This window comes from Microcaecilia unicolor, chromosome 1 (genome assembly GCF_901765095.1).
Source record: "Microcaecilia unicolor chromosome 1, aMicUni1.1, whole genome shotgun sequence".
In the NCBI taxonomy this organism is placed as follows: domain Eukaryota; kingdom Metazoa; phylum Chordata; class Amphibia; order Gymnophiona; family Siphonopidae; genus Microcaecilia; species Microcaecilia unicolor.
Genome location: NC_044031.1, coordinates 319,212,234 through 319,236,544, shown reverse-complemented (window position 1 = coordinate 319,236,544; position 24,311 = coordinate 319,212,234). Strand labels below are relative to the sequence as shown.

Here is a 24,311-nt window from a genome sequence, read left to right as displayed (position 1 = left end):
TTTCAAGTGCAAAGGAAACTATAAGAGTAGTTCTCTCTGTTACCAATTCTATAGAGTTTTCCAAAAACTCTGTTAAGTTCATCTCAGGTTGTTGTGGTGAAGGATTCAAAGGATTAGACTTTCTTCCAGTTATGTATTGAAGCCGAACAATAGGAGGGAATCCCTCAGGTGGAAATCCAAGTATTTCTGTGTAATATTTACGCAGCATCTCCATAGCTGGAATTAGGGGCGACTTGGGAAAATTAATAAACCGCAAGTTACTCTTTCTCCCTTGATTTTCGAGAGATTCTAGTTTCCTCACTAGAACCTCTCTATCTTTAACCACTGTCCCTACAAAATTCTGAAGAGCAGAGAGTTCAATCTTTAAAGATTCCATTTGACCTTCTTGGATTTGTATTTTCTCTGCAAACTGTTTTTGAACTTGTTTCACATTGTCAAATTCTTGAGTAAAAGAATTAGTTACCTGGGAGAGTAGGGAATTCATACCCTGGATAACATCCCATATAGAGTCTAACGTTACCACTTCAGGTCTCTTCACCTCCCGAAATACCGGTGCAACTCCCGTTGGAATGGGGGTAGACGTGGACAAAACCCCCCCAATCGGGGAAAGACCACCAACTAGGCCTCCTGAAGGCGGTAGAATCCACTCTGGGCGTTCTATCCGTCTTCTCCGTCGGGGTCAAAATGCTTCCGGGTCGTGGAGGAATGGTATTCCCTGGCGGACTCAAAGAGATCGCCTCCGCGCTGTTTTCCGCCGATGTCATCACGGAAAGCTCCGAAGCGGGCCCCCGCATAGCCAGCGGTTGAATCCCGAACTGCTCTAAGATTGCTTGGCGAGGAGGGGGAACACTCCCAGGTACGGAGGCCAATCCCTTGGGTTTTCCCTTCCGTTTCCCCATGACCAGCACAGGGTACGGATCCAACTGCTCGTTACACAGTCTAGTGAGTCGGGAGCTCAAACACGCACGTCTGCTCTATTCGGCCATCTTGTCCACCCAGTTCCCTTTTAGTCAAGCTTTACAAAAACATAGCTCAGTCCAGCTAGGCTTTCAAAAAAAACACAGTTCAGTTTTAGGCCAAGCTTTCAAAACACAGCTCAGTTTAGCCAGGCTTTCAAAACACAGTTCAGTTCTAGGCCAAGCTTTCAAAACACAGCTCAGTTTAGCCAGGCTTTCAAAACACAGTTCAGTTCTAGCCAAGCTTGCAAAACACAGTTCAGTTTAGCCAGGCTTTCAAAACACAGTTCATTCCTAGCCAAGCTTCAAAATACAGTTCAGTTCTAGCCAAGCTTTCCAAAACACAGCTCAATTTAGCCGGGCTTTCAAAACACAGTTCAGTTCTAGCCAAGCTTGCAAAACACAGCTCAGTTTAGCCAGGCTTTCAAAACACAGTGGCTTTGCGCGGGCTCAAAGCCTAGGGTCCCACCCTCTTGGTCAGTCATACTCCTACCTGACCTCCTCCCGCTTGACCCGGCTTGGCCCCGCTACTTCCTTGGCTTTCGCTGAGCCAGAGCTGAAAAGTCCATCGGCTCTTCCAGGGTGTTCTCCGGTTCAGTCAACTCCATAGGGCAAGGCTCACTCACTACCTCTCTCTCCTCAGGAGCCCAATCCATATTCTCCTCGCCCCGCCCTTCCCCCAGCTGCTCACCCTTTCTTTCATTAAAGCTCTTTGGTGGCTCTTCTTTCTCCACCCACCTGTTCCACCACCTCTTCCACCAGGTTGGAGAATCAGCCTTATTCCTTCCCCTGCGGCCCTCCTCTGGAGACTCCTGGGAATGCACATAGTTTCTCTTATCCCCGGTCTCCCTTGGGGCATGCTGGGAGTTGTAGTTCATTATTTCTAGTTTTTTCCTGGGGAATGCCTGCCTATAACGGGGGTATTCTGGCCTATCCCAGGGTCCCTTTGGGGCCTGTCCTACATACTCTTTACATACCCCCCCCCCTTAAATTTCCACCCCCGCATTCTTTTTCCTCCTCCTCCTCCCCCACCCGGGACAGAGCATCAACATTTCCTTAACATCGCCCGGGACGATGCTCCACAACATATTGGAAAGGCTGCAATGCTAAGTACCATCGCATTAGTCTCCCATTATTATTCTTCATTACATTCAACCATTTCAGGGGAGCATGGTCCGTTACCAACTTAAATTTTCTCCCTTCTAAATAAACACTACACTCCTGCACTGCCCATCGTATGGCTAAACACTCCTTTTCTATGGTGGAGTAATGTTCCTCATGAGGCAGGAGCTTCCGGCTTAAATAAAGCACCGGGTGTTCCTCCCCTTCATGCTCTTGGGACAGCACTGCGCCTAACCCCCTCCCTGAAGCATCTGTTTGAAGGATAAAGGGCTTTTCAAAATCAACTGCCTTCAGCACCGGTTCCTGGCACAGGGCCCTCTGCATCTGTTCAAATGCCCTCAACTCCTCCCCTCCCCACCTCAAGTGGTCCGGATTCTTCCCTCTCAACATGTCAGTCAAGGGAGTGGCCATTGCGGAAAAATGAGGGATGAACCTGCGGTAATACCCTACCATCCCCAGGAATCTACGCAATTGTTTCTTGGTGTTTGGTCTGGGAAACTCTTGGATGCTTTTAACCTTATTCAATAAGGGCCGTACCTCTCCCCTTCCCACATTATACCCTAAATACTTCACCCTGTACTGCGCAAAATAACATTTTTTTGGGTTCAGGGTGAGACCTGCCTCCCTAAAAGCCTGCAGCACTGCCTCTACCTGGTTTAAATGGGTGTTCCAGTCTCCACTATGTATTACCACATCATCCATATATGCGGCGGCATATGCCTGATGTGGTCGGAGAACCCTGTCCAGCAACCTCTGGCAACTTGCAGCAGCTGAATTAAGGCCAAAGGGCAATCTTTTGAACTGGTACAGGCCTATGGGCGTACTAAAGGCGGTCTTAGCTTGTGCCCCTGACATAAGGGGAATCTGCCAGTACCCTTTTGTCAAGTCCAGGGTGGTGAGATATTGTGCAGATCCTAGCCTGTCCACCAGCTCCTCAATATAGGGCATAGGATATGCATCTGCTTGAGAAATATTATTAAGCTGGCGGAAATCTATGCAGAATCTCCACTCCCCTTCGGGTTTTGGTACTAACACCACTGGGCTTGACCAGGGACTATTTGACTCTTCGATCACACCGAAGTCTAACATTTCCTGGACCTGTTTTATCACCTCCCTCCTTTTCATGGGGGACAGCCTATATGGCTTTTGCCGAACTACTTTACCCCTTTCTGTTATGATGTCATGCTCCACTAGATGAGTATTTCCAGGGCAGGCCGTCAACACATCATCAAACCCTTTCAAGAGCCTTCCTATCTCTTGCTTTTGTACTTGTGTCAACCGGGGATTAACCCCTGGTTCACCGGGCTTGAAAATATCTCTTATTTGCGGTCCCAACTCCTCTCCCTCCTTTTCATCTCCCCGGGTCTGAAAGCCTACCCTTGCTACCCAGGGTTTCATCAGGTTAACGTGGAAGGTTTGGACCCGCCCTTTTTCGTTCGCCACCTCATATGTAAGAGGCCCAAGTCTCCTCCTCACCACCCAGGGACCCTTCCACCTAGAGGCAAACTTATGAGGATCCTCCGAGATTAGGATAAGGACCCTATCTCCTATTACAAACTCCCTCTCCCGAGTACCCTTATCATAATATTCCTTTTGCCAATTTTGGCTCTCTTCAAGCCTTTCCTGGGAATATTCCTGTAACTTATCTAATCTGGTCCTCAGATCCTGTAGGTATTCGACCACTGACTGATCGGAGGTGTCCGGGGGTACCCAGTGTTCCTGTAAAATATCTAAAATTCCCCTGGGCCTCCGTCCAAACATCAATTCATAAGGCGCAACTCCTAATGAGTCTTGCACCTTCTCCCTGTAGGCATATAGCACGAAGGGTAACAGTTGGTCCCAACCTGTCCTATCCTCGCCTAACGCTTTTTTTTAACATACATAAGTACATAAGTACATAAGTAGTGCCATACTGGGAAAGACCAAAGGTCCATCTAGCCCAGCATCCTGTCACCGACAGTGGCCAATCCAGGTCAAGGGCACCTGGCACGCTCCCCAAACGTAAAAACATTCCAGACAAGTTATACCTAAAAATGCGGAATTTTTCCAAGTCCATTTAATAGCAGTCTATGGACTTGTCCTTTAGGAATCTATCTAACCCCTTTTTAAACTCCGTCAAGCTAACCGCCCGTACCACGTTCTCCGGCAACGAATTCCAGAGTCTAATTACACGTTGGGTGAAGAAAAATTTTCTCCGATTCGTTTTAAATTTACTACACTGTAGCTTCAACTCATGCCCTCTAGTCCTAGTATTTTTGGATAGCGTGAACAGTCGCTTCACATCCACCCGATCCATTCCACTCATTATTTTATACACTTCTATCATATCTCCCCTCAGCCGTCTCTTCTCCAAGCTGAAAAGCCCTAGCCTTCTCAGCCTCTCTTCATAGGAAAGTCGTCCCATCCCCACTATCATTTTCGTCGCCCTTCGCTGTACCTTTTCCAATTCCACTATATCTTTTTTGAGATACGGAGACCAGTACTGAACACAATACTCCAGGTGCGGTCGCACCATGGAGCGATACAACGGCATTATAACATCCGCACACCTGGACTCCATACCCTTTCTAATAACACCCAACATTCTATTCGCTTTCCTAGCCGCAGCAGCACACTGAGCAGAAGGTTTCAGCGTATCATCGACGACGACACCCAGATCCCTTTCTTGATCCGTAACTCCTAACGCGGAACCTTGCAAGACGTAGCTATAATTCGGGTTCCTCTTACCCACATGCATCACTTTGCACTTGTCAACATTGAACTTCATCTGCCACTTGCACGCCCATTCTCCCAGTCTCGCAAGGTCCTCCTGTAATCGTTCACATTCCTCCTGCGACTTGACGACCCTGAATAATTTTGTGTCATCGGCGAATTTAATTACCTCACTAGTTATTCCCATCTCTAGGTCATTTATAAATACATTAAAAAGCAACGGACCCAGCACAGACCCCTGCGGGACCCCACTAACTACCCTCCTCCACTGAGAATACTGGCCACGCAATCCTACTCTCTGCTTCCTATCTTTCAACCAGTTCTTAATCCATAATAATACCCTACCTCCGATTCCATGACTCTGCAATTTCTTCAGGAGTCTTTCGTGCGGCACTTTGTCAAACGCCTTCTGAAAATCCAGATATACAATATCAACCGGCTCCCCATTGTCCACATGTTTGCTTACCCCCTCAAAAAAATGCATTAGATTGGTGAGGCAAGACTTCCCTTCACTAAATCCGTGCTGACTTTGTCTCATCAGTCCATGTTTTTGTATATGCTCTGCAATTTTATTCTTAATAATAGCCTCCACCATCTTGCCCGGCACCGACGTCAGACTCACCGGTCTATAATTTCCCGGATCTCCTCTGGAACCCTTCTTAAAAATCGGAGTAACATTGGCTACCCTCCAGTCTTCCGGTACTACACTCTATTTTAGGGACAGATTGCATATTTCTAACAGTAGCTCCGCAAGTTCATTTTTTAGTTCTATTAATACTCTGGGATGAATACCATCAGGTCCCGGTGATTTACTACTCTTCAGCTTGCTGAACTGACCCATTACATCCTCCAAGGTTACAGAGAATTTGTTTAGTTTCTCCGACTCCCCCGCTTCAAATATTCTTTCCGGCACCGGTGTCCCCCCCAAATCCTCCTCGGTGAAGACCGAAGCAAAGAATTCATTTAATTTCTCCGCTACGGCTTTGTCCTCCTTGATCGCCCCTTTAACACCATTTTCGTCCAGCGGCCCAACCGACTCTTTGGCCGGTTTCCTGCTTTTAATGTATCTAAAAAAATTTTTACTATGTATTTTTGCTTCCAACGCTAATTTCTTCTCAAAGTCCTTTTTTGCCCTCCTTATCTCCGCTTTGCATTTGGCTTGGCATTCCTTATGATCTATCCTGTTACTTTCAGTTGGTTCTCTTCTCCACTTTCTGAAGGATTGTTTTTTGGCTCTAATGATTTCCTTTATCTTACTGTTTAGCCACGCCGGCTGACGTTTAGTCTTTTTTCCCTTTTTTCTAATACGTGGAATATATTTGTCCTGAACCTCCAGGATGGTGTTTTTAAACAGCATCCACGCCTGATGCAAGTTTTTTACTCTGCGAGCTGCTCCTTTCAGTCTTTTTTTCACCATTTTTCTCATTTTGTCGTAATCACCTTTTCTGTAGTTAAACGCTAGCGTACTTGATTTCCTAGTTTCACTTCCTTCAATGCCAATATCAAAACCGATCATATTATGATCACTGTTATCAAGCGGCCCTCGTATCGTTACCCCCTGCACTAGATCATGAGCACCACTAAGGACTAAGTCTAGTATTTTTCCTTCTCTTGTCGGCTCCTGAACTAGCTGTTCCATGAAGCTGTCCTTGATTTCATCAAGAAATCTTATGTCCCTTGCGTGTACAGATGTTACATTAACCCAGTCTATATGCGGGTAATTGAAATCCCCCATTATTATTGTGTTGCCCAGTTTGTTTGCGTCCCTTTAAAGTTCTATTAAAACGTTCCACCATCCCATTAGTTTGAGGATGGTAGGCCGCTGTACGGATATGTTGTATCTCAAAAGCCTCCCACACTTGCCTTAAGGTACATGACATAAAGTTGGACCCCCTGTCGGTCAAAACTTCTTGGGGGAATCCCACCTCACAAAAAATTTTTATCAGTTCCCTGGCAATGACCTTCGCTGATATGCTTCTCAAAGGAATGGCCCAGGGGTACCTAGTGGCCATATCCATAACCACTAAAACGTAGAGGAAGCCTCTCTGAGATTTTGTTACTGGGCCAATAATATCCATGGCTATCCTCCTCCCCGGTTGTTCCACTCTAGCAAGGGGTTTTAACGGTGCCTTAGGCGGTAGCCGGTCTGTCACCTTCTGACAGTTGGGGCAGGACTTGCAATACCTCTCCACCTCCCCATAAACTCCTGGCCAATAAAACCGGCCCAATATCTGAGTCAGGGTAGCTTGGGAGCCCTTATGCCCCCCCAAAGGGTGATCATGCGCGAGCCTTACTACTAGGGGACGGAAAGCTTGGGGGACTACTAGCTGTCTCCCCGCTTCAGAGTTCTCCCAATTGGGTACCCTGCGATATAGAATGTCCCCCTCTATCATGAACCCCGGGGCTTCCTGGCCCTCCCCCTGTCGGGCCCGTTCCCAGGCATATTCTAAAGTAGGGTCCGTGGCCTGCTCCCTATGAAACTGGGGAAACTGCTCGCTCAATTCTTTCGGGGCCACTGGCAGATAACTTTCTTTTCTTGCCTGCTCCAAGGCCTCCCGTCTGCCCCTCTGCTCCTTTTTTTTCAAAGCTTTCCCCTTTCTCTCTTTTCCCGGCTCCCCTAAGACCTCCCCTTGAAAAGGAAAAATACCTCCTATTCCCTCTTCCTCAGTCTCAGGGTCTCGCCGAGCCTGAGAGCGGGTAGTGACCAACACTCTTTTTTCACTAATACACTCGGTAAAGGGGGGCCAGTCCCTTCCCAAAATCATCTCCTGTGGCAGTCTGGGCAGAACGGCAACGGCTATCTCTATCTCCCCTGTAGGCCCCTTCACGTGAACCCTATGGAGGGTATAACGAGTACTGGCCCCATGTATACATTGAATAGCCACTGCTCCCTCATAGGTATCCTTACCTCCTGTCCTCCTCTTTCTTATTTGTTCCCATAACCTCCTGGAGATCATGGACTGGTCTGCCCCGGAGTCTAACATGGCTACGATCGGTAAACCCTCAACCTCCACCTTAGCAGTATACCGAGGTCTAAACCCTTGGGCAACCTGCGAGGTCCATCCCTCTCGACCTGGGCAATCCCTCCGAAAGTGCCCAGTCTTCCCACACTTATAACATAGTTTTCCTTCATACGAGGGGGCCTTTTTTCCAGGGCCTGAGGGCACTACGGGCTTTTTACCACCCCAGCCGTAATCGGGTTTCCCCCCCTGGGGATCTGTCTCAAAGCAGGAACTTTTGGAACCCCAGCCTCCCACAGGTCGGGGCTTACCCCCCTCCAGGTCGGGTTCTCCCCAATGTTGGGCTTCCAAATAACACTCCAACCCGACTGTCACGGCCTCCACCGTCTTACAGCCCCTTTGGACCAACCCTGCCCTAATCTCCCTAGGAAGGCCCTGCAGGAACTGCTCCACTACTAATTCTTGAAGAATCTCTCCCGTGGTGTGGCGATCAGGTTCCAACCATTTTTTTACCAGGTCCATCAGTCTAGTGGCCAGCACTTTAGGGGTTTCCCCCTTTTCCCATTTAGTGGACCGAAACTTACGCCTATAAGCCTGGGTACTCAGTCCATACCGGTCTTTAATGGCCTCTCTCAACCTCCCATAGTTGGCAGCGTCCCCAGGAGCCAAGTCTCTAAAGGCTCCTAGAGCCTCCCCAGATAATGAAGGCACTAACTGCATGGCCCACTGCTCTTGTGGCCATCCTGCGGCCACTGCCACCCTCTCGAAGGCGGTCAGGAAATCATCTACATTATCCTGTTCAGACAACTTTCCCCAAGTAAGTGAGTTCAGGGATAAAGGTCCTACCGCACCGCTTCCTCCTGGCCCTTGTCCAGTTGCTCCGGCTCCACCGCCCCTGGGAGCCTCGATCCCTCGCTGAAAAAAATCCTGGAGCATATTCAGCACCGGTTGTTGCTGCTCTCGTGCCGCCGTCAAGGAGTCTTCCACCATCTTCCCCGTCAGTTCTTGCTGTTTCTGGAACTGCATCGTCATCCAAGTGAAGATCTCCTTGGGGTCCATCTTTGCTCCGGAACAGCGACTCCTGGTGGAAAAAAAAACAGAGGACACCTCCAAGTGCGGTTTCACTACTTATGTTTCCCCTTTTACTAGGATCCCTTTATTTCCCCCAATCTAGGCCCCGCTTACCGGAACCCCAGACGGGTCTGCGCCTTTCTCAGCGTTGGCCCCTCCGTCGGGCTTTTCTGTCCTGCTGGTCTTGGCCTCCTCGAGCGACAGGTCCGCGAAGCGATCCCACTCCTGACACCAATTGTAAAGTGGATCCTCTTTTCTCAGCGGTTGCAGCTCTCCACAGCCTGAAGAACACCTTCCAGTACTGCTCCTTTTTCCCTCCTCAGAACAATGCAGCTTTTTAGTGCCTAAAAGGGGTTTCCCTCCTTCCCTCAGTTGTGGCACCAAAACACAAAATAAAGCACAGTTATCGTTCACCTTTCTCAAGCCGGTTAGTTTCCCAGTCCCGGCTTCCACAGCTGCTGCCTCTCCCTCCCTCCTGGGGGAGAGTAGCAGCACATAATGAAAAAAAGAAAGAAAACAAATACCCTGTTCAGTGTAGCGGGTTTTTCCAAAACCCAGTTCCCTTTTAGTCAAGCTTTACAAAAACATAGCTCAGTCCAGCTAGGCTTTCAAAAAAAACACAGTTCAGTTTTAGGCCAAGCTTTCAAAACACAGCTCAGTTTAGCCAGGCTTTCAAAACACAGTTCAGTTCTAGCCAAGCTTGCAAAACACAGTTCAGTTTAGCCAGGCTTTCAAAACACAGTTCATTCCTAGCCAAGCTTCAAAATACAGTTCAGTTCTAGCCAAGCTTTCCAAAACACAGCTCAATTTAGCCGGGCTTTCAAAACACAGTTCAGTTCTAGCCAAGCTTGCAAAACACAGCTCAGTTTAGCCAGGCTTTCAAAACACAGTGGCTTTGCGCGGGCTCAAAGCCTAGGGTCCCACCCTCTTGGTCAGTCATACTCCTACCTGACCTCCTCCCGCTTGACCCGGCTTGGCCCCGCTACTTCCTTGGCTTTCGCTGAGCCAGAGCTGAAAAGTCCATCGGCTCTTCCAGGGTGTTCTCCGGTTCAGTCAACTCCATAGGGCAAGGCTCACTCACTACCTCTCTCTCCTCAGGAGCCCAATCCATATTCTCCTCGCCCCGCCCTTCCCCCAGCTGCTCACCCTTTCTTTCATTAAAGCTCTTTGGTGGCTCTTCTTTCTCCACCCACCTGTTCCACCACCTCTTCCACCAGGTTGGAGAATCAGCCTTATTCCTTCCCCTGCGGCCCTCCTCTGGAGACTCCTGGGAATGCACATAGTTTCTCTTATCCCCGGTCTCCCTTGGGACATGCTGGGAGTTGTAGTTCATTATTTCTAGTTTTTTCCTGGGGAATGCCTGCCTATAACGGGGGTATTCTGGCCTATCCCAGGGTTCCTTTGGGGCCTGTCCTACATACTCTTTACAATATACATGAAAGCTAAGACCAGTGGTGTGCTGGAGCCGGCTCGCACCAGCTCGCAAGAGCCGGTTGTTAACTTTGCTTCCGACTTGCGAGCTGGTTGTTGAAACGCGCGAGCTGGCTCTCCTCCCTCCGGATCCGGTCCCTCACGTCACCGACCTGGCTTTTCAATTTCTTCAGGGCAGGCAGTCTTGCCTGCCCGCTGCCAGCGCTGACTCTCCCCCGCTGGCGCTGCCGGTTCGCGCTTTAAAAATGGCTGCCGAGACTTCTGCTGAAGTCTCGGTGGCCATTTTGAAGTGCAAACCGGCAGCGCCAGCAGAGGAGAGTCAGCGCTGGCAGCGGGCAGGCAAGACTGCCTGCCCCGAAGAATTCGAAGAGTCAGGTCGGGTCGGTGACGTGAGGGACCGGATCCGGAGGGAGGAGAATTCACCGAACAACTCGGGAGGGGGTGGCAGGGGAGAGAAGGGAGTCGCTGGGCATTTGTGGATGGAGGGGAAAGAAGGGTCGCTGGGTATGGGTGCATGCAGGGCAGGGGAGAGGAGGGTCACTGCTGGACCTGGGTGGATGTAGGGCAGGGGAAAGGAGGGTCACTGGGTATGGGTGCATGCAGGGCAGGGGAGAGAAGGGTCGCTGGGTATGGGTGCATGCAGGGCAGGGGAGAGGAGGGTCGCTGGGTATGGGTGCATGCAGGGCAGGGGAGAGGAGGGTCACTGCTGGACATGGGTGGATGGAGGGCAGGGGAAAGGAGGGTCACTGGGTATGGGTGCATGCATGGCAGGGCAGGGGAGAGGAGGGTCACTGGACATGGGTGCATGCATGGCAGGGCAGGGGAGAGGAGGGTCACTGGACATGGGTGCATGCATGGCAAGGGAGAGGAGGGTCACTGGGTATGGGTGCATGCAGGGCAGGGGGAGTGAAGGGTCACTGGACATGGGTGGATGGAGGGCAGGGGAGAGGAGGGTCGCTGGGTATGGGTGCATGCAGGGCAGGGGGACAGAAGGGTCACTGGACATGGGTGGATGGAGGGCAGGGGAGAGGAGGGGAGAGAGAAGAAATGCTGGACATGGATGGAGGGGAGGGAGGAGGGAGGAAGGAGATGAGATGAGGGAAAAGGAAGAGAGGAGAAAAACTGCACATGGATGAAGAAAATAGGCAGAAGCTGAGGACCAGAAATGAAGAAGAAAGGAGGAAAGGAAAGAAATAAATGGAAAGGAAGCCCTGGAAACGGAGTTAAGAGGACAGATAGCAGCAGAATCGGATACTGGGCCAGCATGATCAGAAAAACAGTCACCAGACAACAAAGGTAGAAAAAAAAACATTTTATTTTCATTATAGTGTTTGGAATATGTTCACTTTGAGAATCAGGTGCTCAACATTAAAAGTTTATATGTATTTACTTATTTATGGCATTTTATCGCATATTAAACATGAATTAGATTGGAACCTGGGATCATTTAATTTTTTTTCCTGCGTTAATACATTGCCACTCCCCCCAGGCTTTCTTCCCGGCTATAGCCAGCTCTGCAAATTTTTTTTTTTTTTTGGGGGGGGGGGGGCGCAGAGGGGACGGGGGGGGGGGGCGCAGAGGGGGACCAGGGAGAGAGCCTGTTGTTAAACATTTACCAGCGCACACCACTGGCTAAGACTCACCGCACGGTGAAGTGAAATCAGCTGTGTAGTTTATGAGGCTCCGTCTTCATTAGCAGTGGCTATTTGATCACGTATTGCAGTAGCGCACACTACTCTAAATAGAAGCTCTACTTCTTACTAATTTGTTATTTTTAACAGCATAAGTAGAGATCAGCCACTTTGTTTGACAGTATTTCTAGGATAAGCAGCATAAAATGTATTGTACTTTTTGGGGATCTTGCCAGGTACTTGTAACCTGGTGTCACGTCTGTGGTCGTGACCCCTCTCAGACTTACCTTATTTCTGGGGGTCAGCTTCTGAGCTGGCTTCTGTCTGTCCTTTCTGAGTTAGTTCTGTCTCTGTGTGCTGGCTGCTTCCAGCGTGGCTCTAATTACTCCACTATACTGCACCTGTGTGTGTTGCCTGAGTTAGCTCTGCCTCTGTCTCTGTGTGCTGGCTGCTTCCAGCATGGCTCTAATTACTCCACTATACTGTACCTGTGTGTGTTGAGCCTCTCTATGCTTCAGTATGCTTTCTGCCTGCTTCTTGGTTTGTGCTCCCCTCGCCCTCTGGTGACCAGAACCGGTGGCTACCATAGACGTTCTTGCTGTCCCTACCTGTTCCAGGCTTCGGCCCAGTCCGGTCCGGATCTTCCAGGCTGCCAGACTTGTCTTTCTTGTTTGTGCCTGAACAGCACTGTAGTTGCCTTGAGATTGCTGCAGCTGGGCCTCAGGTGCTGATGGGCTTTATGAATCACCTAGAAACTTCTGTGTTGGCCTTTGCATCGTCGAAGGTCCCTGGTATGTTGGGGTGCTCTGTGCACTTCTGCCTAGTCCAGTTCTAGTCTGAGTTTCTAGTTTGAATCTAGCTAGCTTGTGTGTAGCTTAATGCTAGTTAGTCTGTGTGTAGCTAGTTTTGGTTCTATTGCTTATTTCCTAGTCTTGCCTCTGGTCTGTATTCCTGTCTTGGGTTTCTTTCTTAGTGGCTGCTTGGCAGCTTTCAGTATTGCTCTGCTTTCTGCCTGTATTTCTCAGCTACTGGAACTTCAGCCATAGTCCTGTTCGCTGCCTGTATTTCTCAGCTACTGGAGCTCCAGCCATAGCCCTGCTCCCTGCCTGTATTTCTAGCTACTGGAGCTTCAGCCCTAGTCCTGTCCTCTGCCTGTATTTCTCAGCTACTGGAGCTCCTGCCATAGCCCTGCTCCCTGCCTGTATTTCTAGCTACTGGAGCTTCAGCCATAGTCCACAACAGAAGTTAATTTGAGATTTTCATCAATGAGTCAGTTATCCTGGTGTCATTAATAGTCTTTTTGTATGAACAATCCCCCTCCTCCCTGGGGTTTTGAGGAGATAAATAAAAACTTCAAACAAGAGGAGGGGGGAGAGACACATTCCTGTCATGTAATATTATCCATCAGCAGGTAATGTAGGGGTATTTACCTGAGATCTCACCTTTGCTGGTCTTGGCCTATACAAGCCTGAACCATTCTTATAACAATATGGATTCTACAGCCTGTGACCTGAATACATCTGTAACCATCAGAACCCAGCTTGGTTACAGAACGGAATAACTGCTGAGCCTTGCAAGATTACTTCATCCAAGGACAAGATTACTTCATCCAAGGACATATTCTTTGTTGCAAACTAGCCCCGTTATCTCCTGGGAACATTGGAGGAGGGAGAGATACGGCTCCAGGAGTATGGAGATCAGACAGGGAGTTTGTATACCATCTATAACAAAGGCTCTCTTCACGACCATGAAACTGGATGAACATGTGATTGGTGCACAGGTATCATCTGACCCTGGGATACCAAAAAGTTTGGACTGAAGAGAATCAGAGTGAAAGAGAGGAAGAGAGAAACACCGGAGATTTGCTGGTGAACAGAACGCTCGGAAGAGCCAGAGACTGAGTTTCCTAACACCAGTGAACTACGTGCCTTGTAACCAACTGACAAGGCCTGCTCAGCTACAACATCAGGCCTTATCTAAGACTGTACCATTTGTATTCAGAATTCAACTCTCGGACCTTATTCCTGGACTGAGACTCACTGGGACTTCAGCTTGAGTCAGAGGAAAAATCCGCTTCTCTACCATTGGGAGTCTGTGACAGACGGTAAGGTGAGATAACAGGATATATTACCTATGGTCACGGGGATAATTAGTCCTTAGTTTGTCTGAGACAGATAGGTTTACGTCAGGACTTCTGGTCTGTGTATTCAGCTGATCACTGTATTTTGCATAAGACGTGTAATAAATTCTAATAATAATCATTAGGATATCAGTTGTGATTGGTATAATCACTCCTTTAGTCAGTCAGTTAGGATAAACATATTGTATTATCTATTCTGGTGATAATCTATTTTATAGCAAGTTATTTTTGTATTTTGCTTGGCATTTTGTTTCAGTACTGTTTAAATATATATTTTTCTTTACATAATAAATAATAATATATTCCATCTGTGGTTTGGTTTCTTTTACAACAACTAGCTTGTCATTCGGGCTATAGAGGTACACCTCCCTAGACACGAGTCCATATTATTGCTATCTGGTAATGTTCTCTGATATATAAGTACCTCTAGCATGCTTACAGTAACTAGACAACTTCTGTACTCAAGCCTTGAGGGAGATATGATCAGGGGCAGGACAAGCAAATTGTTGACTTTCACTATTGAGAAAAAGGTCTCCTATCACAATTTTTTATACATAAATACCTTTTAAGCTTTAGAATTGGGAACATCTATAACAACATCTTCTTTAATCTACTCAGTCAGTTAGAAAGAGGGGGAAAAAAACATCAGGAAGGTGATTTTACACCCGTCTACAGAACCTTTCACTCTGAGACAAAGTGGGCAACCATGGCCCTCGAGGTCCACAACCCAGTTGGGTTTTCAAGATTTTCATAATGAAAATGCATGAGATTGATTTGCATGTACTGCTTCCACTGTATGCAAATAGATCTCATGCATATTCATTGTGAAAATCTTGAAAACCCAACTGGGTTGTGGTCCTCGAGGACCATGGTTGCCCATCTCTGCTCTGAGTTCACTGAATCACATCTGATCCAGATGGGTAGTATGTAAAAGGCCATTAATATTTGTACAAAATTGGTGACCTATGTGGAATGAATCAAAAATGAAAAAGTTGAATATTTTTTTCCTTCTGGAAAACAAATTAATTATATTTTGAATATAAGCCACAAGAAAAATACAACACAATGGAAGAGTTACGAATAATTAAAAGAAGTGATAGTCTCCTGGGGTATAGTAGTGAAAAAGGATCCGAGCTCATTATTCTTTACACCATTTTGCTGCAGAGATTCTGGGCGTCTTTTACTAAAGCGCGCTCACATTTTTAGCGCATGCTAAAATTGTGGGCATGCTAAACATTAGAGATGCCCATAGGAATGCGTTGGCGTCTCTAACGTTTTGCGCAAGCTAAAAACATGAGCACGCCTTAATAAAAGACTCTCTCTATGAGAGAGAAGATCACTGTAAAGTCTTCCAAGAAAATTCAGACATTCATAATTTTAAGTCGTTTTGTTACCTGAAATTTTACTGGTTGGTCAATGTGAGTCACATAAAACTGTTTCAGGAAGTTCTCCTGTTCATTCCAAAAGAGGCGGATATCAGGGATCTCATAAAGAATCATGGCCAACCTCTCTAATCCAAGCCCAAATGCCCAGCCAATTTTGTCATGAGCTCCAGCTGCAATCAAAAACAAGGAAACAAAATGAAGTGTAGGCATTACGCATGAAAGTTTTCAAACTTAAAGAAATAAACTGTTCTTAAAATGGAACGCTATTTTTTTTATTTATGCAATTTCTATCATAATAGTAGATGACGGCAAAAAAGACCTGCACGGTCCATCCAGTCTGCCCAACAAGACAAACCCACATGTGCTACTTTCCGTGCATACCTCACCTTGATTTGTACCTGTCCTTTTCAGGGCACAGACCGTATAAGTCTGCCCAGCACTATCCCCGCCTCCCAACCACTAGCCCCGCCTCCCACCACTGGTTCTGGCACAGACCGTATAAGTCCTACCAGCACTATCCCCGCCTCCCAACCACCAGTCCCACCTCCCACCACCGGCTCTGGCACAGACCGTATAAGTCTGCCCAGCACCATCCCCACCTCCCAACCACCAGTCCCGCCTCCCAACACCGGCTCTGGCACAGACCGTATATATAAGAATAGTCTTGATCAGGAAAGTTAGATCACAATAGAAAAGAAAAAGATTTTTAAAAGTTATTTTTATTTATCTATTTATGACATTTGTATCCCCCATTATCCCGAACAAGCTAGATTCAATGTGCATTACATTCAAGAAAAAAAAATATGATACAGAAAGATAATTAATTATAACATTTTAACATATTAGGAATAATTGTGTGCTTGTCATGAAACTGATTATGTTGAAACATATAAGAGAGATGGCAACATTAGTTTATTGTCTTTTGACAAGATATGTACTTAATAGCAAAGCCTTTAGTAATTTACAGAATCTCAGATAATCTTCTAAGTACCTTAATTGCTTCGGTAGAGAATTTTTGGTACTCTGATATGTGACGACTGCGACAAGGACTGATTTGTAAGAAAGACCTTTGCAGTTTGGATAACGGAGCGTGAGGTATTCTCTAGATGTGTTCAATTCTAGTTGCCGCATCTCAAGAAAGATATAGTAGAATTGGAAAAGGTGCAGCAAAGGGCGACTAAAATGATAGCGGGGATGGGACGACTTTCCTATGAAGAAAGATTAAGGAGGCTAGGGCTATTCAGCTTGGAGAAGAGACAGCTGAGGGGAGACATGATAGAGGTATATAAAATAATGAGTGGAGTGGAACAGGTGGATGTGAAGCGTCTGTTCACGCTTTCCAAAAATACTAGGACTAGGGGGCATGCGATCAAACTACAGTGGAGTAAATTTAAAACAAATCGTAGAAAATGTTTCTTCACCCAATGCCAGTGCTTTTTTTGTGCTGGTACGCACCGGTAAGGCGTACTGGCACCTTTTTTGTAGGTCCGACGTTGTGCTGGAGCCGGCTCTCCTCCCTCCCTCCCCCGAGCTTGCCTACAGGGTCCCTCCGCGTACTCCGTGCCACCAGACGACCCCTTCTGCCACCCGACCTGGCCAGCACCTGACCCAGCATTAAAAAAAAATCTATGAAGCGGCGGTGCGGTGCCTCGCGTCTGAGAGTAAAAGAAGAAAAATCGCTTCGTCGGCCGGCCTTCTTTCACTGTGTCCCGCCCTCTGATGTAACTTCCGCAAGGATGGGACACAGTGAGGGAAGGCTGGCCCATGAAGAGATTTTCCTTCTTTTACTCTCAGACGCGAGGCACCGCGCTGCCGCTTCGTAGATTTTTTTAAAATGCTGGGTCAGGTAGCAGAAGGGTCGTCTGGTGGCACGGAGCTGGTAGGCAGGTGGGGACTGGGTCGGGGAGGGGGCTCAGATGGGAGGGGGGCTCAGATGGATAGGGGTGGCTGGAGGGAGGGGGAGTAGGGGAATGAGGAGAGTCGCTGAACATGGGTGGAGGGCAGGGGGGATGGGGAGGTTGCTGGACATAGGTGGATGGAGGGGAGGGGGGTTTCTGGACATAGGTGGATGGCAGGGGAGGGCAGGGGGGACAGGAGGGTCGCTGGACATGGGTGGATGGAGGGGAGGGTGGTTTCTGGGCATAGGTGGATGGCAGGGGATGGCAGGTAAGACAGGAGGGTCGCTGGACATAGGTGGATGGCAGGGGAGGGCAGGGGGGACAGGAGGGCCACTGGACATGGGTGGATGGAGGGGAGGGCAGAGGAGGGTTGCTGGACATGGGTGGATGGAGGAGAGGGAAGGGAGAGAGAAGAAGTGCTGGACATGGGTGGATGGAGAGGGGGCAGGGGGGAGAGGAGGGTTGGTGGACATGGGTGGATGGAGGAGAGAGCAGGGGGCAGAGGAGGGTTGCTGGACATGGGTGGATGGAGGGGAGGGCAGAGGAGGGTTGCTGGACATGGGTGGATGGAGGAGAGGGAAGGGAGAGAGAGAGAGAGAGAGAGAGAAGAAATGCTGGACATGGGTGGCCCACAATGAGTACCAGCACCTTTTTTCTACAAAAAAAGCACTGCCCAACGCATAATTAAACTCTGAAATTCGTTGCCGGAGAACGTGGTGAAGGCGGTTAGCTTAGCAGAGTTTAAAAAAGGGGTTAGATGGTTTCCTAAAGAACAAGTCCATAAACCACTACTAAATGGACATGGGAAAAATCCACAATTCCAGGAATAACATGTATAGAATGTTTGTACATTTGGGAAGCTCACCATGTGCCCTTGGCCTCGATTGGCCGCTGTCGTGGACAGGATCCTGGGCTCGATGGACCCTTGGTCTTTTCCCAGTGTGGCATTACTTATGTACTTATGTTTTTACTGTATTACGTGAAGGTAAATCAATTAGTAGTTGCATAAGAGGGCAATAAACCATATATGATTTGGTAAACCGTCATGCATATTTTAAAGGTGATCCTTGCATTTATGGGAAGCCTTCTCAAAGCGAGGAGCACTGCATACAAGGCGGGCAGCTATATTTTGTGCTGTTTGTTATTTTTTAAGGAGTGAGATTTTAATAATCGCATATATGGCATTACAATAATCAAATTTGGATAGTACCAGAGATTGGGTGATATTACGAAGAGTAGAGTTTCGGAAGAAAGAATGCAACCTTTTTAACTTCCACAGTATATGGAAGACGCTCAAGACCACCTTTGAGACCTGAGTTTCAAATGTTAAATGTTAGTCAATGGTGATGCCCCGGATTTTTGTCAATTGATCTAAGGCATATGATGTGTTGTCAATAATGAAGTTTTTTTTAATGAAATGGGTTGATAGGGGTTGGTAAATATGAGGTATTTAGGGTCCTGTTAATAAGCTGTGCTATAAGTTTGCTAGCGTTTTTAGTGTGTACAAAACGCTAGAGACACCCTGTGGAATATATGGGTGTGTCTAGCGTTTAGCACACGCTAAAAATGCTAGCACACCTTAGTAAACAGGGCCCTTAGTCTTTTTCCCGATTTGAGTATGAAACTGGATGCTGTAGGGGTATTTCCCTGTGATCTAGCCTGAGCTGGTCTTGGCCTATACAAGCCTATGTCAGCTTGGTACAATAAGATGGCTGCTGCACCCTCTGACCTGCACATCTCTGTGTCAGCAAGATCCAGCTTCAGCTTGTGGAAAATCACTGACAGGCTTGCTGAAGCCAAGGACATTCTGTGTTCCAACCATCCCCCTGCTATCTCTGAGACGCTGGGAAGGGAGTCATACTCATGGCACCAGAAGTTACCATCTCCAAGGTCACAAAACAAAGAACTCTTCTTGCCCATGCACTGGACTGTAGGAGAGGATAATTAATCCAAGCTATCACCCGACCGGGAGGTCTGGAAGAACATGGGAGGAGTGGGAGAAGTAAGTTAGTTGGAGACCCTCGGAGGAGGAGTACCTGTGAAGGACCTGAGAAATCCAGCAAGGCTCGGGGTGAGCCAGAGACTGTATGATACCAACCTTGTGACCTGCATAACTGGTGCAAATACCTGTGGAAGAGATATTGGCTCTGAAAACCAACGGAGAGACAGAAACCTTGTGTGTTTGCTGAGAAAGACCTGCACTACGTCTAAGACACAGACAGCTGAGATAGCGTCTGGGGAGACTCTGCTCCGGTCCCATCTGAAGCCGTCATCAGGACAGCATGGTGAGATCACAGTGATATATTTCCTAGTCTGGGGTTAGGCAGTGGTTTTATCTAAGTACGACTGGTTTATGTCAGCTCTTGGTCAGGGAAAGCTGCTAATGTGTATTTTGCATAAGATGTGATAAGTTTTCATAAGGATCATTAGGATATCAATTGTACTGTTCTAATCATTACTGTACGTAGTCTCAGGATAAGCGTAGTTAGACAATATATTTTGTTAGTGTACATATCAGTAAGAGATATATATTGCATATAAGCTATTGCAGAGCGTTCCTATTTTCTACCTATAATAAATTATAATAATATCATCCGTGACGAGGCTTCGGTTCTTTGGCGGGGAACAAAACACTGGCAGGGTGCCAGCAACAAGGTTCCTGTATAATATCCCCTAGACTGAGCTAGGCACCTTGTAATAAGTATTATCAGGGAATAATTATTGTCCTTATTATTTATTTTCACCCTACAATGCCCAAGATTCCATCAGATCAAAATTGGTCTAATAACCTAAACAGATTATAATTCTATAAATAGGAAAAAAAATTAGCCTTGCTTTGTCACTGACATAGTCCACCATCTATGGGAGGCTGAGCATTAAATCCAGGAGCAACAACAAAGGCAATTAACAAAGAGGAAAACATAAGACCACACCAAATTCAGTGGATCTTTTACAAAGGGACGCTATCGTTTCTAGCGTGGCCTAAATACTAGAAATGCCCATAGGAATATATCGGTGCATTTAGCGCACGCTTATTTTTAGCATGCGCTAAAAACGCTAGCGTACCTTTGTAAAAGAGGCCCCAGGGCTTCTTTTATCAAGCCGCATTAACGATTCCTGTGCGGCAAAATGAGAGGAAGCCCGTTCAATTCCTATGGGCTTCCTCTCATTTGCCACACGGGAATCACTACAGCAGATTTGTAAAAGAAGCCCTCAGTTACTTAAACTTAACAATCCAGAACCCCATTGGTCCATTATCAGCTGAAAACCCTGGCTGGATAGTTCCCATTATCCCAGGTCCAACAAGTGCCTGCTGAGAAAGTTCACCTCCAAATTCAAAGACCCAGTGATATGAGCTGCCAACACACAGAGATGATTTTTTTCCGCCCAACTCATGAGGGAGATGCCTCCACCACCATTGGACAGCTGCAGGTCCTGCCTTGTTTGTTGATATGAGCCATCACCATCACATTATCAGAGAAAACTCAGACTGGTGCCCCGGCCAGAACGGGAGTAAAGTCGAGTAAGACAGTCCGCACTGTTCTGAGCTCCAAACTATTTATCGATCACTGAGATTCCTGTTCCATCTAGGTGTCCTGTGCCAGATGGAACTTGTAACGAGTTCCCCAACATGACTTGCTGGCATCCGTCGTCACCTCCTTCCATTGTGTTATTGGAAAGGGAGCTCCAAAGGTCAAATTCCTGAGAGACAACCACCATTGCGTATTCCGTCTGGCAACCAGCATCCAAGGATGATGAAGGTCATTCTTCTGTGACACTGGAGATCAGCAGCTGAGAAGAGACTCCCTGTATGAGTCCTTGCCCATGGCACCACTTCCATTGCTGTTTTGAAAACTTGACTTTTAGGCAACATTATAGCTGAATTTCTATTATGGGCAGGGTTAGTGTTAAACAACAATAATCAGCATAGTATTAGATGAGATTTATCTGGTTGGTTTTATCGCAACATATGTTTTTTGTTAAATTGTTATGTGATATTGTATTTTATATGTTGTTATTATTATTATTATTATTATTATAAACCATGTTAATAGTATGGTTGTGCTAGGCAATATATAAAATAAATAAATCACAAATAGGCGTATATTTTGCACCTAGTTTATAAAGGTAATATATTCCCCTATATACCTTTATAAAACTACTTCCTCGAAAGCTCTCAGAGCTTCAGCTGTTCTGAAGCAGGAACCACATTCTGTCTGTGCTGACAGAAACTGTAATTCTTATCCCACAGTGAGTAGTCAATATCAAACCATTTAAGAGAACATCAGAGGCAGCATTATCATTAAGTGCTAATATATTTCTGCACTTATAATTGCTATAATCTTCATTGGTCATTTGTCGTTTTATATCAAACTCATGTAAACTTCAAAGTGAACACTTATCTTAGGTGGAACCAAGGACTGAAACTGATTATTACAAAGATATAAGAGACATTGGGCATTTGATATAAAAAGACAAGTGATCAATAAAGATTATAGCAATGATAAGTGCAGAAATTTATTAGCACTTAATGATAATGCTGCCTCTAATGGCCACTTTAAAAAAATTTTTTATACAGAGAACGGTTTGAAATTGACTACTCACTGTGGGATAAGAATTATGAGTTTGATGTGTCTGACTACAGATTTGTGTTTTCATGATAGCCTAAATGACTGAAGATTTGCTACCCTCTTTAAACTGATGAAAACTGGCACATATGACTGTATTTTATAAAATACATGCATAAGGGTCAATTCTCCTCCCATTCTGTCCATTCTCCATCTCTAGAAAGATCTATGCCTCGATCATATAAAAGTGGGTGCTATGTCTTCTATGGGCCCCATAATAAGCCCACGGCATTAAATAACTTGTAAACTGCTCACAGCAGTGGGCTGAATTAATCCCAGTTATTCATTGCCGGGGCATGTCCAGCGTCTGGCATTGAATATCTGGGTTAGTGTGGCAACCTAGAAGTTAATCAGACACTAGCCAATAGTCAGACCGGTGCCAGTTAACTCAGCAGATAAAGGTAGGACACTCTTAACTACTTACTTAGTTGATTACTGGACTGAAAATCACTGCTACATGCCTAAGTCACAGCTCCACCAAACTCCACCCCAGACCACCCTTAACATGGCCAGTTAGAGCCGATATGCAGCGGCACTATCTAGTGTGCTGCTGGATATTAGCAGCCAATCAGCTCATCAGGGTTTAACCAGGCAAGTGCCTCTACTACCCAGTTAAACTCTTTTGACTATTGACCCCTGTGTGCCTACTTTTATGTCCCAGAGAATTTTATAAGTGCCTCCTTGAGCACGTAAAATGGTATTCTACAGGTTCAAGTCACATATAAAATTACCCTCCAAGGGGGGCAATGTCTTCAAATGGTTTAGATTTGTACATATTATGGCAGCAATGAACCACATTCCTAAGGCAAAATGCCTGCAATATGATCTCAATCTCTCAAATTTACTGTTAAAGCTCACTATAGTAGTACTTGCGTTGTGCCACAGAGAGCTTCTTTCTCGAGTTCATAATAGGTAACTTATCAAGGTGTGCTTGGAAGTTGCTTTTAATTGAGCAAAAAAGCTATTTATCTCTGCGGGGGAGAGAATATTTTTTCTCCTTAAGTCTTGCTGAGTACTTTCCCATTGTGACTCAGTTATAAAATATCTAGATAAAATCTTAGTAAGCTAACACTACAATAGAAGTATGGTAGGAAGGAAAAATGGGGCACAGTGTTCAGACTGCTCAGAACACTGCGGCAAGACTGATCTTTGGAAAATCTAAATTCGAATCCGCCAAGCCCCTTCGTGAAATACTGCACTGGCTTCCCATTAAGGAATGAGTTGCCTTCAAGGTTTGCACCTTAATTCACAGGATAATCTACGGAGAAGTTCCAGAACATATGCTTGAACTGGTTGATTTACCATCTAGAAATAGATCCAGTCTCTCATGATCCTGCTTGAATTTACACTACCTAGATTGTAATGGTCTTAAGTACAAATCCATGTATGCCTCCAACTTTACTTTTATAGGCACACAATTGTGGAATGCTTTACCCAAATCTGTAAAATCTACCCAGATCTACCTAAATTTCAAAAAATTATTGAAGGCTGTACTGTTTAAAAAAGCTTATTCTCCAGGTTCAACATAATTCTGTTCAACTTTTAGTCTTAACAAGGTTCAAGGACACTAATTATCTTTATCATCTTTTACACATTGTTGTTTTAAATGATATTTACTATCTTACTATCTACTGTATAATTGTAAGCCTCCCTACAGATTAGTGTAAGCCACATTGAGCCTGCAATTCAGTGGGAAAATGTGGGATATAAATGTATTAAATAAATAAATAAATATGTTGCCCAGGATAAAAAGGTGCACCAACTTTTATAGCTTATTCACCAGGACTAAAGATTTTGTTGCGATAGTGCACAACCTTCAGAACACTTTTACGGACCCATTGCAGCAGGATATAAACCACAAAAACTAATGAAAAAGTTAAAAGGACAAAATATTGTTAGATGGACTCCAGAAAATAGAAAGGAGATAATGTACTGCTACTATTTATCCTCTTAATGTGTGGAACTATGAGGACTAGTTATATTATCCCATGGAGGAATTGCAATAATAAATCATACTGTGGGTCATTTACTAAGAGTGTGCACTATCTTCCTCAGGACTCTCAGAAATAAAATGGGCCCTGGGACAGATAACACGCATTAACCGTTAGTAAAGGGCTTCACTATGTTCTAACTTCAGCAGATCAGACTTGTACTGTTTTTAATATTATAGATCTAAAATGTGTTTAATGCTATTCTCATTTCTTAGGATTTTTAGTGCTGCAGTTACTTCCTGGAATGGTATGTGAGCAATGCATTGTGTGTAATGTAGTTTCCTACGTATCACAGGTTCCCCTGTTTAGTGTATAAGCTTTACTCCTAGTGGCTGCAAAGAACTCCTCCTTCTCTCAACCTAGCTTGAGCCCTTTGTTTACTTGAA

The 24,311-nt window shown here is 46.0% G+C and overlaps 1 protein-coding gene across 1 annotated transcript in view; it reads right to left on the bottom strand.

Annotated features, from left to right (window-relative positions):
• Window positions 1-24,311, bottom strand: part of FARS2 (phenylalanyl-tRNA synthetase 2, mitochondrial) — a 1,053,072-nt gene that overhangs the window by 411,484 nt on the left and 617,277 nt on the right. Inside the window, 1 exon segment of the mRNA XM_030208798.1 lies at window positions 15,418-15,578. Coding sequence (XP_030064658.1) covers window positions 15,418-15,578 — 161 coding nt within the window.